Consider the following 22,846-nt stretch of genomic DNA (forward strand, 5'->3'; position numbering starts at 1 on the left):
ATATACTACCTATACTGATGAAATCTATTACTTAATTTAGACACTTAGAATCCTAGAAAATCCTTATTATCATTATCAGCATCAGAGAAAAATACGTGCCAGGTATGATAGTGCCACACATTTAATCCCAGAGACACAGAGCAAGAAGCAGAAGGATCACAAGTTCAAAATCAGACTTGGCAATTGAAGGAGACCCTCAGCAACTTAGCAAGATCCTGTCTTGAAATAAAAAATAAAAAAAGACTAGGGATGTAGGCTTGGTGGTAAAGTACACCTGGGTTCCAACTCCAATACCCAAAAAAAGGAGCAAAAATCCATGAGATCAAAGGTAAAGTATCAAGTCTGCATCATACTTTCAACCGACTGAGAAAAAACAAATTTGTGTATGCATATATTATATATTGATAGTATTCAGCATTTCTAATTCAGCATTGATTCAAAATCAGGAAGCATACTATTGATTTCCAAATCACTTTCGGGAGTGAGTAATGAGTACGTTAATATCCTGTCAACTAGTTTTCACATGCAGAAGCAATATCATTCCTTTCAGTACAAATCCAAGTGATCTATTAGTTCTAATCTCAATTTATCTTTTTCATTCAAACCAATTATTAACTAGATGAAAATGACTTCCTCTGAAGCATGAGTTTCTACTAATAAAAAAGAAAGCAGCTGGGTACTACCTGTAATCCCAGCAGCTCAGGAGGTTGAGGCAGGAGGATCTTGAGTTCAATGCCAGCCTCAAAAGAAGCAAGGCACTAAGCAACTCAGTGACACCCTGTCTCTAAATAGAGGGCTGGGGATGTAGTTCAGTGGCCCCTGAGTTCAATCCCTGGTACCCCCACAAAAAAAAGAAAAGAAAGCAATGATGGCTTTCACACATGCCAAGAGTAGATATTATGTGACATCAATTTCTTTCAAATGTAAAGTATTAACATCTACTAACATGACACCATGAATGTAACTTACAGTTGTGATGCCAAAAGATGTCAACTTTTTACTCTCTAAGCACAAAACTCTACCACTATTTTTGCAGCTGATTTTATAAAGGTATCAGAAGTAATACAACCTGTGCCTATTTAGACTTTAAGAAATGTAAATTTGCTTTCTTCTGACTTACGTAAATTATAATCATCAACTTTTTCATAGAAAACACTTTTAAGCTAGCTCTAGAAAATATCTGTTTGCTTTACCAGAAACATTACAATGTTCAGTAACATGTGATAGCAAATGTTTCAAAAGCTTCATGACTACCTAAAAAAAGCCTACACCTTGAGGACCAGAGAAAAAAGGTTCCCTTGTCCAATAAAGCCCAGTTTTTAAAACTACTGAAACAAACCACACCATGACACCTGTAATCCTAGCTACTTGGGAGGCTGAGGCAAGAAGAATAGCAAGTTCAGACTGGGAAACTTAGGAGATCCTGTCTCAAATTTAAAAATAAAGGACCTACGATATAGTTCAATGGTAGAACCACTCCTGAGTTCAATACCCAGTACAGCAAAAATAAATAAGTACACAAAACAAAACAAAACAAATTACATCAAACTAGTTATACAATGATGTCCCTTTTTTAAGTGTTTCAACAAAATCAGTATACACCACTTCGTCTTGGCACACAGATTTAAAGTAAACAATCAAACTGCAGTGTTTATATTACCAACTTTTATACAGATTTGGAGGTTTGGTTTTGTTTCTAATACTATTTGTCCTCTAGTCTCCCCCAGTTTGAGAATCTAGGAACATTAGAACTACCGAAACTGTCCATTTCTAGTCAGTCAAGCTAAAAGCAGTATCGGTAGTATTTAAATATGGTTTGAACATTATAGTTCCTGGGAAACAAAGGACCAAAAAACCCTTTAGTCTGTCTCAGTGTTAAGAAATTTGCTTCATTTTTAGCCAAAATGCATTTTCATTTTAAGTAATAAAAGGGTGACATAATCAAGAAGGCAGAAGTTTCCCCAAACCTGACAGTAGGATAGAAAGTAACAGATTATGATTTAAAGGGGCTGTATAAAAATCATTAACAGCCTTACATTTACCATTTGGGAAATGTAGGTAAATGCAATTTCCTCATTGTCATTTACATGGGACCACAAAGCACTTACAGACCACAATTTCACATATCTTAGGTAAATGTGTTTCAATGCTCATTAATAAGTATACTTATTTATTTAATTCATTTAATAAGTACATTTAATAAATTATTAAATTTATTTAATATGTATACTTATTTATTTAGTAAGTATATTAAACACACTGACCACTCTGTGATGGAACTTCAGGTTTTTCTAGGTTAATACACTTACTATTTGTTCCTATAAATGTTGTACACATCTTTGTTACATGTTTAATGTTTTAAACATTTTTAATAAGTCTTTTCCAAGACAGTGAACTCTTTTGAGACAAGTAATATTACCTGTATTTTCTAACACTTGCTCATCAAAAGGAGTAAAATTAAAAGAGAATTCAAATGATCTTTCTGAAATTATAAAACAGACTCAAACCTATATCTAATTTCAAGTGTGATATTCCTCCCTTCCTGTCAAGTTGTTCCTCCTAGTATATTTACCAAATCCTTAATGGCTAATCTGCAGGCCCAATCATTTTGGAAACTAAATGTCTATATTCAGATATCTAACCACTAAAGAAAAAGAACTTATAGAAATTTTTGCATCTGCATTGCTAAGGATCAGCAGTCATTTCAGCATCCTGTTAAATAAATATTATAAAATACAGTTAAGGTAAATAGTTAAATCATCTGAGACTAATATTAATTTAAAAAATAAAGTCTCATATTTTAATTTATAATTCCTATAGATGGCTTTATAGCTACTTATGCTGGATTACCAATGTTACTGACTACACCTGATGAAATATGAAGACTGGCTACACAAGCCAATAACCAATAACATAAGAATAAATTAGAAGTTACTCTAGTTGGCTGCAGAAGGTTAAACTAATTTTTCTGGATTTATCAATGGTTAGAAAATACCCTCCTACTTGTCTAATTAAGCAAGAAAGGAATTATTTACATACTCTTCTTGATGTTTTTGGTTTGTGGATGTGGCTGAATTCCTCCAGTTGGAAGTCCATAGGTGCTTATTCGTTGTACAAGACTTGCTACATTTCCATGCCTTTCCCGTTTGATGGGCAAATTGTCATCCTTAGAATCGGTGTCTCGTTTAATTTCCTATAAAAGGGAATATCCATAAAAAAGGAAATTAAACTCACAAATGCAAAATAGCAAAACATACCTATGGTGACTACAATATAAGTGAAGATGTCAATAGTTTTCAACTTTTTACTCTGCTCAGGTATGATTATACCTGTAAAATGCAACTCATTTCTGTAAACATGACTCATTATGAGGTTGTCTAGAGATGCCAGTAAAGGAAAGGGAAGCTGAAATCCCATCTCACCCTTATCCTAAAACAAAGAAATCCTGAGATATACAAACAAACAATAAGACAAACAATAACTAAGGGATGAGCAATCTTTTTCTACAAAGCACAAGTAGTAAAAGGTTTATGATTTGTAGGTCATATAATCTCTTGGAACAATTAATTCTGTGACATGTACTACAAATCCTGTCATATACTGAAATAAATGAACATAGAAATATTCCAGTAAAACTTAATTTATGCACACGAATTTAAATTTCATATACTTTTTATTTCATATAATATTCTTTTGATTTTTTTCCAATCAAATATAAAATTCTAAGCATTCTTATACGATGGGACTTACAAAAACAGGTGGTATGCAGATTTTTGTCCTATGGGGTTTACTTTAATGGCTCCTGTTTAAAATCACAAGTACAACAAAGATAATGTGCACCATTATGAGAAACAGTATGAAAATTTACTGGAAGACATGAAAGAAGACCAAAAAAGAAAAAAAAAAAAAAAAAAAAAAGGAACTAATGCCATATTCATTGACTAAAAACTCAGTATCTTAAAAGACATCAATTCTCCCCTGCAACTGATAAAACTACACAAAGCATTTCTAATAAATATATCAAAGATTTGGAGTAAAAATTTAGTAAACTGGCTCTAAATTTAAACACAGAAAACAGAAAGCCAATAATAGCCAAAATACCTGAAAGAATTATTCTTTTTAACCTAAATACAAAAGAAAGCTGTGATACAATAAATTAGTGTGGTAAAGGCATAAAGCAGACACTGATACATGAAACAAAAGAGGAAGTTCATAACCGATAAACTTAAAGATTAATACAAAAAGTGAGGAAAGATGTCATCTTAAGTACCTGATGCTTGGAAAGTTAATGTTCCATATTTAAGGGGCAGGACATGAAACCAGATTCCTATCACACACATTTGATGTGAAAATTAATAATGTGTGTTGAAAGTAGCTATAAAGTTATTTTTTAATTAAACAGAAAATATTTTATACATATATAGGTAACAAAGAATTTGTTTTTACAACTACATAAAATTATTCGGATGTTATATTTCTGGATAAGTAATCTTATACAGTGGGAACTCAAATTTTAATGTGTTTCAGAAAGAGACTTGTTTTAGCACAATCAAATCACCACTAAAAACCAGTATCTGAGGTACAGGTGGTATAGCTAGGCTCATGCCTATAACCCCAGTTCAAGAAACTGAAGGAGAATCACAGCAACTCAGCAACATGTGACATGAAATGGCATGAAACATGACACAAAACAACAGAAGACATGACATGACACAGCACATGACATGGCATGACATGATGGGATGACATGAGATGTGATGAAATTTCAAAAGGTTGGGGATGTAGCTAAGTGGCAGAGTACCTGCCTATCAGGCACAACGCCATAAGTTCAATCCCCAGTAACTACACATACACACACACACACACACACACACACACAAAAAAAAAAAAAAAAAGTCTGCTGGCTGACAGTATAGCTCAGTGCTATAAGATACATGCTTTGCATATACAAGGTCTGGGTTTGATCTCTAGTACCAAAAACAGACAAACTAAAACTACCCAGTGTGCTAAGGACCAAAATATAAACAGAAAAAGAAAAGGCAGACCAGGGACTATATAAACCTGAATGAAAATGTATACTGCCTTCATTATCCACAGAGGATAAATTTGATAAGGAGATGAAAAGGTAGGGAAAATAATGCATTATTTTAACAAAGGAGCTTAAGCTGGTACTCCAGTAAAAAGAGTGGCGATAATTACACTTTACATCAGTTCCTGTTATACACCTCACATCATTCCCTATTTTACATGCAAGGACAGTAGAATTTGAAATGTTTGTGGCAGTACCAAACAGGTACCTATGTTACCAATGATGGTAAGACAAATCAGGATGAGTTCGGAGAAAGTGACATCTGTACTGAGAGAGAATAAGTGAGAACAAGGTGCACAGCAGGAGAAACAAAGAGTGTCCTTACAGGAAAGAAGAGTATACAAGCAACTCAGAAAGCAAAAGAGAACACACTAATTTTAGCTGAATCAGGGAAAGGGAAAGGTGGTGAAGGTGGTAAAAATTAAGAATATTTAAGCCAGGAGAAGACAGATAATAAATATCAGACTCTCTGAGCCATGGTAGGGAGCTTGAACTACAAAAATGATGGGACACTGCCACAGAATTTTAAAAGGAAAAAAGAAAAAAAAAAAAAAAGATTACTTCATGAAGCATGAAAGAACAAGTTACACAGGGACAACTCTAAACGTATACTACCTAATAGCTGAATATGAACCAAGTTATGACAGTGACAGAGAAATGTGAAAGATTCATGTTTGGATTTAACAAGTTCCCCTAAGAATTCATGTGTTAGGCAATATAGCAATGTTCAGAAATGAAAACTGTGATTTTGAGAGCTGTGTTATGGTTTGGATATGAAGTATCCCCTGAAAAGCTCTTATACTAGGCAATGCAGGAATGTTCAGTGGTGAATGCTACAACCTCATCAGTGCATTAATCCATTTGATGGATCAATAATTTGAATGGATTATTGGGTGGTAAATGTAGGCAGGTGGGGCATGGCTGGAGGAAAAAGGTCACTGGGGATGTGGTCTTGGCTTCTATCTTATCCCTGGTTCCTCTCTCCCTTTCCTTCCCATTCACTCTCTTTCCCTCTCTCCCCTCACCCCCAGCTTTGCACTGCCATTAGCTGAGAATCTTTCTTCTGCCATGCCTTTTGCTGTGATGTTCTGCCTCAACTTAAACCCAGAGAAATTGAATCAGCTGACCATGGGCTGAGACCTCTGAAACCATGAACCTAAATAAACTCTTCTTCCTCTACATCATTCTTATGAGGTTCAATCACGGACAAAAAGGTGACTAACATAATTCAGAACATATTCAAGAGGAATAATCTTGACAATTCATCAGATATAAACTATGGAGAAAGAGTCAAAAAGATGATATCCCAGTTCCTGACTTGGGCAACTGCTCAAATGATGTTGCCATTCACTAAGAAAAAATGTATCAAGAAAATGAGAAAGATAAGTCACAGTCTGAGAGAAAACACTTACAAAAAACCTATCTGGATCCATTTCTGGCTTCTCCTTCTGTGCTCAGGAGCCCCAGGTTTCTGTGCGACACAGGGAAGGAGAGACTCCGAGGGAGAACGCAGGGCAGAGTGAAGAGCAGGAATGGAACCCTTGACATTCATGGATGTGGCCATTGATTTCTCTCAAGAGGAATGGGAATGCCTGGACCCAGCTCAGCAAGAAATTATACAGAGATGTGATGTTGGAGTACTACAGAAACCTGGTCTTTCTGGGTTGGAGAGCTGGAAGAACCTGTAGCTGTGCAGTCCAAGAAGTGGAAGTCCCAGAACATGAGGGAGCAACAGTGCTATCCTAGTTTGAGACCAAGGCTTCTGGAAACTACCTGGAGAATTGCTGGCAGAGTCCACTTTGGATGAATGAAGAAGCAAGTGTCCAATGTCCTCAGACAACTGAAGCAGCAATCAAGAACTCATTCAGGAAGAGTCAAACTTGCATCTGTATCTGCTTCCTTGTTCTTCCAACTTTTATTCCATTCAAACTACCATCCTATTCAGTGTTTCTTCCCATGCTAAGGGAGCATCTCCACTTCAGTTAACTATCCCACATTCTAATCGTTCTTAGACATGCCCTCATGGACACACCCAAATCCTCTTAATCATCTGCATCTTTTAATATAATCTAGTTGACAATTCAAATTAACTATTACAGGAAGGCTGGAATTTTTTACTGTTATGCAGTCCTCCCATTTGAATTTACCAAAAATTTTAGAGCATTGAATATGTATCTGACCATTCACAAGATGACAAAAATGAAAGTCAAATAAGATACAGCCTCTGAAAACTGCAAGATGAGGTAAAAATGGGAAAATATTACTATGACACATGATAAGTTGTACCAAGGAGTACACCTAGGTATGCTTATCCTCTGAGTCACATTTCCAGCCCTTTTTATATTTTAATTTGAGACAGGGTTTCAGTAAGTTGCTTGGGTCCCTCAATAAGTTGTTAAAGCTGGATTAGAACTTGTGGTATTCCTGACTCAGTGTACATATGAATTCTTTTCATCTTTGTCTTAAGAGTTATTTATAAAAATTCAGATGACTATTAAGCATATACAAAGACTTCTTGACATAGATATGTATTAACAACTTTTAACACTATTATGTCACTCATTTAACAACCTAATATCTCTTAGTAGAAAGAAAAACAATCATATTTTATAAAAGATAGCATAATGTGTTATGATGAATCTTGCTTAATATTTGGCCTTTACCATTTCTTCGGTCTTTACTGTCAGTGACCATCAGTGTGCTAGGTGCAACCAAAGCTTTCAGAAAGCTAAGTCTTTGACAGGAGAATTGGAATGACCTTTTCTTTGAAGGTTTTGTAGAACTCGCCTGAGAACCCATCTGGTCCCGGACTTTTTTTGTTGGTAGGCTTTTGATGACCTCTTCTATTTCGTTGCTTGAAATTGATTTATTTAACTTGTGTATGTCCTCCTTGTTCAATTTAGGTAATTCATATGTCTCTAGAAACTTGCTGATGTCTTCGAGGTTTTCTGTTTTGTTGGAATATAGATTTTCAAAATAGCTTCTAATTATGTTTTGTATTTCACTCGTGTCTGTTGTGATATTTCCTTGTTCATTACAAATTTTAGTAATTTGAGTTTTCTCCCTCTTTCTCTTTGTTAGTGTGGCTAAGGGTTTATCAATTTTGTTTATTTTTTCAAAGAACCAACTATTTATTTTGTTAATTTTTCCGATTGTTTCTCTTGTTTCAATTTCATTGATCTCAGCTGTGATTTTAACTATTTCCTGTTTTCTACTTTCGATGTTAGTCTGCTCTTCTTTTTCTAGGGCTTTGAGCTGTAGTGTTAAGTCATTTATTTGTTGATTTCTACTTCTTTTTTTTGAATGCGCCTGATAAAATAAATCTTCCTCTAAGTACTGCAAAAAAAAAAAAAAAAAAACCTATCTGCTAAAGAACTGTTATCCAAAATACAAAGAACTCAACAACAAATTTCTGATTAAAAAAATGCACACAGGATGCAAACCAATGGCTCACTAAAAAAAGACATATGAATGACTAAATGAGCATATGGAAAGATGCTAAATATCATGTATCTTCTGTGAATTGCAAATGAAACAATGAGATGCCATTATACACCTATAAGAATGGCCAAAATCCAAAACACTGACAACATCAAATGTCAGGAAGGATATGAAGTAAAAGGAACGTTCATTCAATGTTGGGAACTCAAAATGGTACAGCTGCTTTGGAAGACAGGTGACAGTTTCTAATCCAATTAAACATACACTTACTTATACAAACTGCAAATGCATTCATCATTATTTATCCAAATAAATTGAAAAACGGGTCTAAACTAAGGATGTTTCTAGCAACTGTGTTCATAATTGCCAAAAATTTGGAAATACTATGTCCTTGAGTAGTGAACGAATAAATAAACAAACAGTGGTATATACAAACAATGGAACATTAATCAGAGCTATAAAGAAATGAGCTACCCAGGCACAAAAGACTTGGAAGAACCCTAAACACATATTACTATGTGAAAGAAGCCATTCTGAAAAGGCCATATACTGTAAAATTCCAACTATATGACATTCTGAAAAGGGCAAAACCATGGAGACAGGAAAAACATCAGTGGTCAATGTTGCCACTGGAGAGAGAGACAGAAATGAATAAGGGGAATAGGTACAGGGATTTTATGAGCAATAAAAACTACTCTGTATGATTCTACAATGGTAGATACATATCATTATACTACAATATATAACATGAAGAATGAACCCCAGTGTGGATTTCAAGTAATAATGACTCAGTGTAGGTTTAGTGTATAAAACAAATGTATTGCTCCAATGTTCATATTTTCATAACCGGGGAGGCCCATGTATGTGTGGAGTCAGGGAACATTTGGGAACTCTGTACTTTGCTGAATTTTTCTGTGAACCTTAAACTACTCTAAAACATAGTCTATTAAAAAGAAGGAAAGGAATGCAAAAAGGAGGTAAAACAAATCTGAAAGAAGGAAAAAATATTTAAACCAAAACACTTAATTTTTGCTTCAATCTTGTTACCAGGGAGCATATGATTACGGGCAATGAATCTCATAGACAGATAACTGCACATAAGCACATAAAGAATTCCTGCTCTTTCTATTCCCTGTGATCCTTCCTTCTTCATTATCTGTTTCAGTCAAAACACACACACACACACACACACACACACATACAAAATGGAGTCATGCTTTACTTCTGCCTCTAAGAGACTGTATCTCCGAACTTCTGATTCCTTTTGTAGTTAAAAACTCAACAGGCAGAGCAGGGGAGACAGCTCAGTTGAGTGATTGCCTTGCAAACACAAGGCCATGGGTTTAATCCCCAGCATGGCAAAAAAAAAAAAAAAAAAAAAAAAAATTCAACAGGTACATCGTACACTAAATGTGAGTTCCAGGATTAAAGAGACTTTGTTTGTTTCCTGTGCCTAGAATAAAGTCTCTAGTAAGCATTGAAAGAGTTAATAAATGAACCACTATTGAAAAATTGTAAAATCGAAAATGAATAAGACAGTTGTGTGACACTCTGACTCAAAAATGGACCCAATCACATACAGAATTCTATATATAAAGGAACCACTTGAAATCAGCAGGGAAAAGATAATTTTTTTATTAAATGATATTGGGACAACTAACCTAGACATATTGAAAGAACTAGGCTGGATCTCTTATACCAAAGTAAATTCCAGCTAGTTCAAAGAGAGGATTACACAAAAATAGCATAATAGTACTAAGAGAAAACATGGGTGACTATTTCTTCATACCTTAGGAGCAAAGAGACTGATGTCATGACATTATAAGCATGACAGAAAACAAGAAACAGGAAAATTTTGACAGCTGACTAGAAAGTCAAATGATGCATAACAACATTTCCATCAAGGACAGACTATCTATGATGGTGGATCCAAGACTGTGGTTTCCATATAACAGAGCTGAAAAATCTCTATAGTCCAATGACACTATAGTTAACATGATGTCACAACACATTGCCCATGTGCACAAACCAACTGCACTCCCAACTGTATAAAAGTATAGCACATAAAATTATATACAGTACATAATACTCAATAATGATGATAGATTTTCTCCTGAGACTGCCGTATCGGCCATTCAGCTCTAGGCTTCACTCTCCTCCTTAGGAGCCCCAGGTTGCTCTGCTGTGCAGGGGCTGAAGAACCCTGGGGAGAAAGACTGGCTTCTGAACACCCAGAAATGGTTCAAATAACTGGAGAGACACTACCCTGAATGAAAGCAGGGAACTTTAAGCAGAAAGTTTCCAGAGGGTGACAGTGGATTTAAATATCCCATCCGAGTTATAAGGATCATTGCTCAAGGAATGCTAATTTCCTAGTATAACCCAACCTTTCCTACTCATCTGATGTTCCCAGTCTTCAGTAGCCTGATGCATGAAAGATATATGACAATGACCTTCAAGTTTCCAGAAGGAGTCTCAGGATGGGATTTGCCCCACCTAAAGATGGAAGCTTGTGCTTCCCAGATTATTCAAGATGGCCAAACTGGCTTGCAAGAACTGTTGACATTCAGGATGTAGCCATTGATTTCACTGAAGAGGAGTGGAAATGCCTTCAGCCAGTTCAACAAAACCTATATAGAGATGTGATGTTGGAGAATTACAGAAACTTGGTCTTCCTGGGTATGCATAACTTTCCTTCGCAATTTTTAATTAATTATGATTATTTAATTTTCTTTCCTTGATGAATATCTTCTAGAAATTTCTCTAAGAATGTGTTTCAGACTTGTACTTTCAAGAAAAACAGGGCATTTTTGGTATAAATAAAATGTTAATGACATTCCTTTTAGTTTTTAATCTCTCCCTTTCTTCGTATGTTATATATACTTCACTTTAGAAAAGTGTTACTGAGAGTAATTCAGTGATATAAAATATTGTGGCCTACATCTATAAGAAGACACAGTTTAGAGGTCCACAGTTCAAGGAAGAAGTCAAATTTCAATATGTTGATGGAGAAGTTACCTAGCAGAGAAGATTTTTCAGAAGCTTAGGGTTTATTTCTCCTGATATCATTGAATATGTACTGCCTTATGTTTATCATGTTTTAAAATTCTTTAAAATCTTCTGTGTGTCTACAGTGATGTCCAAGTTCATTTAAATTAACCACCCAAAGTCTCCTTTGCTAGTGAGGGTCAGCATAATCTAAAAGATTTTCTGTCACTTGTGGGTCTTCAGCTGATAATGTACACATTTTTGGAGAATTCTAGGTCAACTCATTTAATAAGTTAATATCCAAAAGCAGTTTAATATTATTCATATATTTATTTATTAAAATTCACTTACATGTGCTCTTTATAAATAATTACTTGTTATGACTTTTCTGTGAAATGAAAGTCAAGATTCATAATAAATGCTCTTCTGTGGTATGTAATGATAGTTGTAAACTGTAGTTATATGAAAGCATTTGTAAATAATATATCTATGGTTGGTTAAATTTTCCTTTCCTTTATTCTTTTGTTTTATAGACTGAATTTCATGTTGTAGAAGAGGTTTCCTCATTTCACATAACACTGTTTTATTTTTGTCTATATTTTATGAATATATGACAACTTCTGTTACTTCACCAATTAGGATATTGTTGAAATTAAGATATGCATGATTCTTGTTTCTATTACCAATAAAATTTTATATACTTTTACTAGTTTCTATAAATAGTATGCATTTTAAGTAATTTTTTAAATTTATCCAGATTGATTTCTTATCCTGTATATGTACATACTAATGTAAATTTTTTATATGTTAATGTAATAGGGATAGAATCTAGGGGTACTCTAATATTGGACTATAACCCCAGCCCCTTTATATTTATATTTGGAAAGAGGTTCTCACAAAGTTATTGAGGATGGCATTGAAATTTTTACGTCCCTGCCTCAGAATTACAATAGTAATTCTAGATTATATGCATGCTCTCTCTATACATATATTCATTAATTTGTTCTTAGTTATAGGATAAAGACCATAGCATTTTAAAGGTACCTTTCAAATATTTTACAATCTGTTTAGTTTTATGTGTTGTTTGTAATTTTAATTGTGATCAAAACCACAAAACAATACCTGCTCTCTCACCATATCATGCATACTGTTCAGCAATATTAATTCAAATTGTCACATAATATATCTGTATAATTTGCATATCTCAAAAATTAGTGTATTTTCATGTAAAAAATGATGATAGTTACATTAGTAAATTGGTTATGCATTTAACATACTATATTTATCATACTTTTATCATTTAGTTTTTAATCAATATTTTAGTGTACTCCTACTTACAAAAAAAGCTTGTTGTAAATCTGTCATGTGACATGAGAAACCACCTCATATCCCATCTTTACAGTGTCCCTTGACAGTATCATCTTCTCTCATGCTTGATTTACCCTTGTTTTGTTTGTCATGGCCATAGGAACAATATACACCATATAGCCTACCTATGTAATAAGCTATTCTATCAAGGTACATAAGTAAACTTTTATGATATTCTCACAACAAAATAATTGAAAGACAAATTTCTTAGAATGTGTCTCCATCATTAAGTGCCATAATGGTGAATGAATCATTTGCATAGCAAAAGATAAAAAAAGTAAAGAAGTTGAAAAAATTACAACATAATAAAAAGTATCAGCGGGTTTATTATTTCAAGAAATTCTTCATAAAATAAATTATTTTTAATGAGCAAACTCAACAATTTAAAAAAATGGAAATAAACAAATGAAGACTGAGAATAAAAATAATGAGATTTACCTTGCAAAATCAAAAACTAACCTGAGTAAAGTCAAAATTTATCAAAAACTAATGTGTATAGAATAACAAATCTATTTCCAGGGATTGGTCCTATGGAAATAAATTGCCAAGTACCTTAAGATGAATATGGATGTTGTTTGAGAGAGCACAGTTTATAATAAACTAAAAGCTTTAAGAGCCATTAATAGGGAACTACATTAAAAAAAAAAACTAATGATACAATCACCCCTTGATATCTATGAAGGATTGGTTCTAGAACCAACACACAAACACACTCGCATGCAAACGCACACACATGAAAATCTGCAGATGCTCAAGTCCCTTACATAGAATAATGTTATTTGGCTATAACCTACACACATCTTCCTTTAAATCAGCACTATATTATTTATAATACCTAAAAGAATATAAGTGCCACGCAAATGGTTGTACTTTATTGCTTAGGGAATAAAGATGAGAAAAAAATTTGTACATGTTCATGTATACACTCTGGTCTCTCAGATTATATAAATTTAGTATAGTTCTTTGTATACCCTTTTCCATGGGAAGTAAGCACAGAATACCAACAGCCTGTCAGCAGCAAAAATAGGAACATTTCTCCAATGGATATAGTATAGTTTCACATAGTTCTCCGATATCTAGCCTGTAGGATTTCCAATGATTTTGACTTTATACTGCTCAGAACTGTCTGAGGCTTATAAAAAATGCATATAACTTTCTTAATCAGAAAGAGAGTTCTTTTACTTTAGAAAAAAATTGTGAAAAATGACTAAGTACAAATCACGGAAGATACACACAATATTTCACAAGGTACACTGATTCTTTCTGATTAGTAATGTGCATAAGAAAAAGTACTCTGATTTGTTACTAACATAAAACAACTGGACACAATGGCACACACCTATTAATTGATCTCAAGTACAAAACCAGCTGAGCAACTTAAAGAGAGATCCTGTCTCACAAAAAAATAAAAAGGGCTAAAGGGTAGTTCAAAGTGTTCACCTAACATGTGAGGCCCCATGTTCAAACCTCAGTATCAGAAAAACAAAACAAAGCAAGACAAAACAAAAAAACATGTAATATATCAACATATGATAACTTTAAGGTTTTCAGATTGTACTATTTTCCAAACTAATAAAAATATAAAATCTACATAGAGTCTGGTAGTTAGAACCTCAACATGCCAAAAAGTGCTCATTTTAGATTCTACTATATGTCTCATAAATGACCTACATTTAAAAAAATGACAGATGCCTATAATCCCAGCTACTCAGGAGGCTAAAACAGGAGGATTTCAAGTTCACAACCAGCCTGGGTAACACTGCAAGACTTTGTCTTAAAATAAAGAATTTTTTTAAAGGGGGCTGGGATTGTAGCTGAGTGATAAAGCACCCAAGCACTCCTGAGTTCAATCCCCAGTATAGCAAAAAAAGAAGAAAAAAATTTTTTTATTTTAAATATAAAGTCAAATCTCTAACAAATATTGGTACTTTGCAATACAGGAGACCAAGCACATGGCTTGTTGTTCAAATTGTTCCTCTAGAAAAGTAAATCTACTTTGAACTAACAGGACAAAGTACTGTTTCCAGAGACAGATAACATGGGTACAAATCTTGGTTCTACTCTGTTCACTAGCTATAAAAGCTTAAAAGTCTGTGTTATCGTTAATAAAAATTAACCATGTAAATATATTAATTCTTTGCTCAAGATCTAGAACCATTCTAGGACCCCTCAATATTCTCTGAGATAATCACATCCATGAATATTAGACATAATAATCCTTCTGAGGATAAAAGACACAAAAGAGGGGAGCAAATTAATAATATAATCAACACTGAATAAGAAAAACAGATTTGCAGCCTTCCAAATATATAGCGCCAACTAAGATGCTATCATGCACCAAGTGACTTTAAGACTCTAAGCAAAATAATAAATAAGGCAAGGTTTGTGTTGAGCTCCATCACCTCCTCTTTCAGAACCCCTCCTCCCCATGACCATTCTCTACACCACCAGATACATACATATACACTCTCACCAACCTGCATTGTTCACCAGTTTGTGGTCACTTAGTATCCCTAAAAACTCTGGCCACCACCTTCAACAATAATTTTACTGAGTGCTAGCGTAGTAAAGACTTTCAGTGTGCTTCATCCTTACTCTATCCTTTTATCTAACAGTCAATACATGAAATACATTTTACCATTAAAGTATTTGTTTTCTACTAACTTCACTTACTTTCTGGACTTTGGAAATAGTTTTAGGAGATTCAATTTAAAAAAAAAAAAAAAAAAAAGTATCTTCCCTTACAAAGCAATCATGTGCAAACAAAACAAATTCTGAAAAACACTCAACCTCATTCTCCAAAGTCTCCTGCAAAACATGGAATGTCAACACAAAAATGGCCAAGAAAATATATGATATGGATAATCTCCATACAGATAAAACTCTACTACATTGACTGGTAGGAAGTAGCACACTAGAGGAGAATGAAAAGTATAAGCAAATTGAGTTGAGAGGTAGAATACAGCTATTCTTCATCTATTAAGGTAATCAAAGATATTTAACTTTGATTGCACTAACCAAAAACAGATAACTAAAAAGATAATAAAAAAATTCACAAGTTATATGCATAATAATTTGGTTATCTGATCATGATTAATACATTACCATGAGTTGAAAACGAAAAGCAATTAACTTGTATTTCACAGAATCAGAGTCCAAAAATAATAAAAACTAAATGAAAAGACAAGAACTTTTTATTTCTCAAATGAAAGAGGTTAATTTAACCACCAAATTTCTAAAAAGAATAATAGCTCTGCTTAAGCTAATAAAATTCTAAAAATATACTTACTTTTAACTTAATAGTCTGGATTTCCAGAAATGCTATATGAATAGTAGTTCCTCCTACTTTACAGAAGCATAATTAGAAGATATGAAAAAGTGATAACAGAGACCGAGAAAATTTTGTAGAATTAAATGTTTATTTGTTGCATGCTTACTGTTTTCATTTGACTGAATTAACTTTAGGCACACATTTTTAAGAGTTAGTCTAGAAATGATTGATTTAGGACTCTAGTTTAACAAAATGGCCTGCCCCATCCCTAAAGTTATTCTCACTATTTGTTGTTGTTTTGCCATGTGATATATAAATATAAATGGAATGATCCAAAAGTTGATTTCCCTTTTATGATTAAACAGGATAGTCACATGCACACATCCCCCAAAAAAGCCTTTAAGTCCAAAGTGAGATGAACAGAAAAAGATTTTCCTTTATAATATGTATTTCCTTATATAATATATATTGATTCCCTGCATATAAATTATCAAGGAAAACAACAATGGCAAATATAATATGGAAGGGCTATTTTAAAAGTTAGTAAACTACTCTCTCCAAATATGCTTTTCACTACATAATTGTTGTCTCTACACTTTGGACAAAGGAATTCCCTATTTAAACTGCCCCTCCTCCACTTGGAAAAGGCAAAATAGGGACAGAGGGAGGAGAAAGTTATATAAATTCATTGTCAATGGCATCCTACTCCTTTGCTTTTTCTATCTCAAGAATGTTAATGAGAGCCAAGTGAAATATAGAGGGAAAAACACATAAAGAACTTGTCTCCCACCCATATTCTTTCCAACATACTTCACTGATTGAAATGGTTTGAAAAAACTCCATCATTTTACACTGGTCACATTTTTCATACTAGTTAATTTTTTAAAATGTTATTCACAACTTCAGGATAAAGAATAAAGAGGTTTTAATAAGAACTGCAGGGAATAAGGGCTAATGTGTTTACAATTTCTTCTGACTGAAAAGATTTCAGGCCTATAAGAGATCCTCTCTCAAAGCTGCTATTCTCCTTGAGGTTACAGGTAACAGTGACAGTGGGCAATTAGTGCTGGTCCAAAAAAACAGGAGCAGAAGATATCTCAGAAGCCCAGCTTCTAACACTCAAGCTTTCCTGATAGTATCTAAATTATTCTACAATAGTAACCAATTTAAAATAACTGAGCATAAACAAAATTTACTAACTCCTTAAGAGGAAAAGTTTGAATTTAATTTTCTGGATTAAATTCCAGTCAAACATTATCATGACTTATATACATAAATGTGTTGAATTTCTATTTATGGTGTGAAAAACAGTATGTAAACAAGAAGAAGAATTAAATAGTTTAATTTAAAAGATTTCCTGTAGAAGAGTATTTTAAGCCATCTACCAAATTTCATTTTACTTTTTTTGTGGTACTGGGGAAATGAACGGAAGTGTACTCTACCACAGAGCTACACCCAGTCCATTTTTTGTTTTTTAATTCTGAGACAGGGTCTTATTCAGTTGCTTAGGTTGTCCTTGAACTTGCAATCCTCCTGCCTCAAATTCTAAGGTCACTAGGATTATAGTGCACCACCATGCCCAGCAATCTACCAAATTTCTAATGAGGAAGGAGGCTAGGAGAGGGTCACGAAGAGGCAATGTACTTTTCATGATAATTTTATGCTTGCTTGAATTTTGGTCAACATGCATTAATTGTGATTTTTTTTTTTTCAAGAAACTGGTATTTATTTTCCATAACCTTATTTCCATTTTGCTTAATAAGTATCTGCAGAACTGCTCGAGACCACTTGGTGGTTGTTCCTACCCACTCTGTTGCCTGAGTAGTGAGAGCTGCAGACCAATCTACAGTGGTCGGCTGGGCACTCCAGTCTTTAATAGGGAACTGCTAGATAGGCACAGAGGGCATCTGCACACCTTCAGACCCGTCTGCAACCTCAGGTTGAGTAGCAGTGAACTCAGGAGCTGGAGCAGTCCATTCCTAAAATTCCTCCGTAGTCACAGTTTTTTCAAAAGCAGCCTGTTCTTCCTTTTCAATATCTTCAGGATCTCTGTAGAAGCAGAGATCAGGCATGACCTCCCATGGGTGTTCACAGGAAATGGTGCCACGCATGCACACAACTTCTCGGGCCAGCATCCAACACACCAGACCCACAGAATGAGTTCCCTTGTTGCATGGAATGGCAATGTCCACATAGCAAAGAGGAGAGTCTGTGTTACACAGAGCAATGGTAGGCAGATTGACATAAGATGCTTCTGGAAGAGGCTGGTGGTCAGCTCTGGAATCAGTAACCACCAGAAGACGTGGTTCCCGGAAGGTTGCCTGGTTAGTGAAGGTTCCAGGAGTGAAGCAATCAGCAAAAGGAGTGGCTCCAGTGGCAGCAGCAAACTTCAGCAAGGCCTGCTGGCCAGTATTCCTAGAGGATATGACACTGACATCAGCAGGGTTTTCAATGGCAACAATGGCACAAGCTTCCAGCAGATGCTTCTCCCAGGTCCTCTTCAGATTTATGAGGTATATTCCATCACTTTTCCTTTTGTATATATATTGTTCCATCTGGAAATCAAGGTCAGTGCCACCTAAATGGGTCCCTGCTGCAAGGAATTTGAGGACACCTCTTCCTTCATTTGCAGGACATCAACGGCTCTGGACATTGTGAGTTTCCCTTTAAGTTACAGCAGGAATCAAGAACAACATTGTATGGACTCCTCCCTATGTAGCGCGGAAAGCTGTGTGATTTTTTTTTTTTTTTTTAAATAAAAGACTTGGTATACCCACACAAAACAATGCCGTTAAGTCAAATTATACAGTACATTTGGAAAGAGATACATCCTGTTATATGTACACACTTTACCACATCTAAATCTATACTTTTTTTCAGGCATTTCCTATATAAATTATTTCTCTAATTCACTGAACACAATCAATATTGGATTCAGAATATTACCTAAAATAAATCAAGTCATGGAACAAATTAATTTTAGTCAGTGACTAAAAGGTAATACTTTAACTATGATGCATCATAAATAACTATACACAACTTAGGCAATCCATCTATCAATTTTGGTTTTTGCCTTTTTTAATAAAGGTTTATTCCTTGCTCAAGTAACATGTTCTGCATGAGTGGTAATCAAGCATTTTTAAGCAGAAATTGTATATACTTAAGGTATACAACTGTTTTTATATACACATGCATAGTGAAATGATTACTTTAGTCAAGCTAATTCATACCTGCTTTTTCATAATTCCCATTTAGTAAATTTACGACATTATCTTCCATTTTATATTCCAATACCTGCAGAATTTTTACTTTTTTAATCTCTCAAATTAATAAGTAAAATGCCAAATGTTCTCCAATTAAATTGCTATGAAGCTAGTTTCCTGAATTGTTCTGTTAAAGTCACTAATTTCTTAATGCTTAAAAATATCATCAAGGCCAAAGTGCGGTGGCACACACCTATAATCCCAGAGGCTCAGGAGGCTGAGACAGGAGGTTTCCAAGTTCAAAGCTACCTCAACAATGGTGAGGTGCTAAGCAACTCAGTGAGATCCTGTCTCTAAATAAAATAAAAAATAGAGCTGGGAATGTGGTTCATTGGTAAAGTGCCCCTGAGTTCAATCCCCAGTATCAAAAAAAAAAAAAAAAAAAAAAAAACAGTCAAAAGAACCATTTTCATAAAGAATTTTTTAAAATATAAAAGTCATATATCGTGGGGCACAGTGGCACATGCCTATAATCCCAACAATTTGGGAGACTGAGGCAGGAGGATGGCAAGTTCAAAGCCAGCCTCAGCAACTTAGGGAGGCCCTATCTCAAAATAAAAATTTAAATAAAATAAAAGGAGTGAAGATGAGGCTAAGTGGTTGAGTGCCTCTGGGGTCAATCCCAAGTACCAAAAAAAAATAGTCATATAAAATCAAGGTGTCATTTTCTTCATTAGGATGATATTTCTTCTCATAGAAAGTGAAATGCCAACGGGTTTGAAAATAAAATCAATATTCTTCTAGAAAAATGTGATAATTAAAAAAAAAAATCAAATCCCTTCTAAAGTAGCCATTTACATCTTCTTATTCCCCACAATGCTACTTAATTTTTCTTTAAAAGTAACTCCTTAAAAGATTTTAAATACATGTAAAGGGTCTGATGTCTACTTTGGCATTTAACATGGATCTAGGAAAAAATGGCAGCTAAACATTTTTAATTACAAGTTTTCAAACTAATTTTAAAACAATAAAAATGCAGAATCAATAACTTATTTCTTTTTGTCCCAATTTTTAAAAAGCTAGAAACTTAGTTTAAAACAAAGAAAAAAAAATCCAAATTATTTTTCTCTCTCTCCTGAAATACTTAAGTGTGAATAATTTTTGTTCCCTTCTTCTTTATTATGTCAAAAAGTCAAACATTTTTCAAGGTCAGAAAGTCTTCAAAAAGAATCAAAATTTCATTTTAAATGTAAAAATATAACAGCAATTCACTTACTGAAATCTAAGACATCTTCAGTGATAGTATCCACTTATTTTTTAAAGGATCAAAATAAAAATAATACAACAAAACAGGTAGTACAATAAGCCACACTACCTCCAGAATCGGTACAAACCTCACAAGAATGTTGCTTCACCATTCACAGATTAAACCCCCATCCAAGCCAAGCACGCCTGTAATCCCAGCAACTGGGGAGGATAAGGCAGGAGTTCAAAGCCAGCCTCAGCAATTTAGCAAGGCCCTAGGCAACTCAGTGAGACCCTGTCTAAATAAAATACAAAAAAAGGGCAGGGGCTGTGACTCACTGGTTAAGTGCCCCCAAGTTCAATCCCTGGCACCAAAAAGAAAAGAAAAAAAAAAAAAAAAAAAAATCCACAATACTCTAATACTCTTTAAGTACAACAAATAAAAGACTAGGTTAACTTTCTCTTTTAATATCTTATTTCATTGACATTTCTCTGCTTTCTCTGTAACTTTCTGTGCTTCAATAATTGTAAATTTACCAAATGCACCTTCTAAAGTACTGTTTCTCCCCAACCTCCTGAGGTGAACAGACTATGCACTCTTTTATATGAAACTCATCAGTTAACAGAATCCACCAACATTTATTACCCACAACCACCACCATATCCCCAAATTCCCTATGAGGTAGTATCATAGAAGGCCAAGTAGAGAGTCAGGACTTTCCTCCACACAAGATGGGGAAAAAAACTCTCCCACCCTCCAACCCATCCTAACCAGTTGAAGCCACATGGGCAACATTAATGTGGCACAAATGCCCCTCTAACCAGGTGGAGCAGTGGATGCTCCTCACCCAGAAAAAATAAGGAGTCCCTCCCCGACAACTTTCAACAGAAACAAAGTGGATACTGGACTTTGAGGGAACTCATTTACTTTTTTCAAAAGAGGTTTCCTCTTTAGGAAAATACACCTTTTAGATCCAAGGTTATCAACCACTATTCTATGTGTACAGGTTTGTATGAATACTATAGGGAACTCTAACAACTGTAACACAATGGTAACCATTTATGTGTATGTAAAATATACAGTAAAAAGTACTAAGGTCAGGAATTTTTCTGCGTCATTAAAATCTCATGGGACAACAGTCATATATGCCATCCATCAATGACTAAATGCCATTACGGGTATGATTGCATAAAAAGCTTAATTAAGGCAAAACTAACCTTGAATGACAAATAACAGATCAGTAAATGCCTGGAGCTGGTGGAACTTGGGAGCCGGGGCAGTATACAGGAGGATGAGGAGAAAAACTACAACATGGCTTTCACAAATAATGAATAATCTAATATTTTGATGTGGTAGTTGTACAAGTATATACATATACCTTTCTCAAAACTCACAGAACACTACAATTAAAATGGTCTTATTTTACTGACTCTAAATTATAACTCAATGAATCTGAATCTGATTTTTAAAAATCAAATCTGATAATTACTGTTCTTGAAGTCTCCCATTTAAGGAGAAACTTGTGTAACATGTACTGCCCCAACATATATACATATTTAGAACCCCTTCAACACATCACCTAATACAAGGTTTTCAAAACAGTACTTACCTCAACCTATAGATTAACTGATATTTACTATTCAACTTCAATTCTACTTCATTTCATATATGTAAAATGCTGATCACAGTTTACTAAAATTAATAAGGACTTAACTATAAGCCAGGCATTATATACTACTACAAAACACTTAATGCACCATCTCATTTAATACTCATAACACTATGCATTAAATACCATCAATATCCCTCTTTACAACAGATGGGGTAAAGGTAAAAATCTGAGAGATACTAAATAACTTGCCCAAGGAGACACTAATCTGCAAGACTCATCCCTTAAAGAAAGATCTATAAGTGCTAAAGAAATATCAACAAGACTTGGTAAATAACTAGCATTGGTAGAAATCAAAAACAACAGAACTATGTGCACGCCTTTAATTCCAGTGGCTTGGGAGGTTGAGGTAAGAAGATCACAAGTTCAAAGCTAGCCTCAGAACTCAGCAAGGCACTGAGCAACTCAGCAAGACCTGGACTCAAAACATTAAAAAAAAAAAAAGAACAATTAACACACCTAACATGCTACACTAAATGTAAAATCACAAGGAAATAATAGTTAATTGTCCATGACTTTCCCGTTTAAATCTCAATTCCTCTATACATAAAAACAGCATTCACTCTCCATT

General features: G+C 34.3%; 1 protein-coding gene and 1 pseudogene across 4 annotated transcripts in view; both read right to left on the minus strand.

Moving 5' to 3' along the window:
* The window catches only part of CD2AP (CD2 associated protein), a 147,401-nt gene that overhangs the window by 83,294 nt on the left and 41,261 nt on the right, over positions 1-22,846 (minus strand). For all 3 annotated transcript variants that reach the window (XM_079148305.1, XM_079148307.1, XM_079148306.1), the window contains exon 3: positions 3,040-3,193. In XM_079148305.1, coding sequence (XP_079004431.1) covers positions 3,040-3,193 — 154 coding nt within the window. The remainder of the gene's footprint in view (positions 1-3,039; positions 3,194-22,846) is intronic.
* Positions 16,491-22,488, minus strand: LOC306666318 (small ribosomal subunit protein uS2-like; annotated as a pseudogene). Its single transcript has one exon. The product of its transcript is annotated as a small ribosomal subunit protein uS2-like (transcript).

The sequence above is a fragment of the Sciurus vulgaris genome (genome assembly GCF_902686455.1).
Source record: "Sciurus vulgaris genome assembly, chromosome: 7".
Taxonomy (NCBI): domain Eukaryota; kingdom Metazoa; phylum Chordata; class Mammalia; order Rodentia; family Sciuridae; genus Sciurus; species Sciurus vulgaris.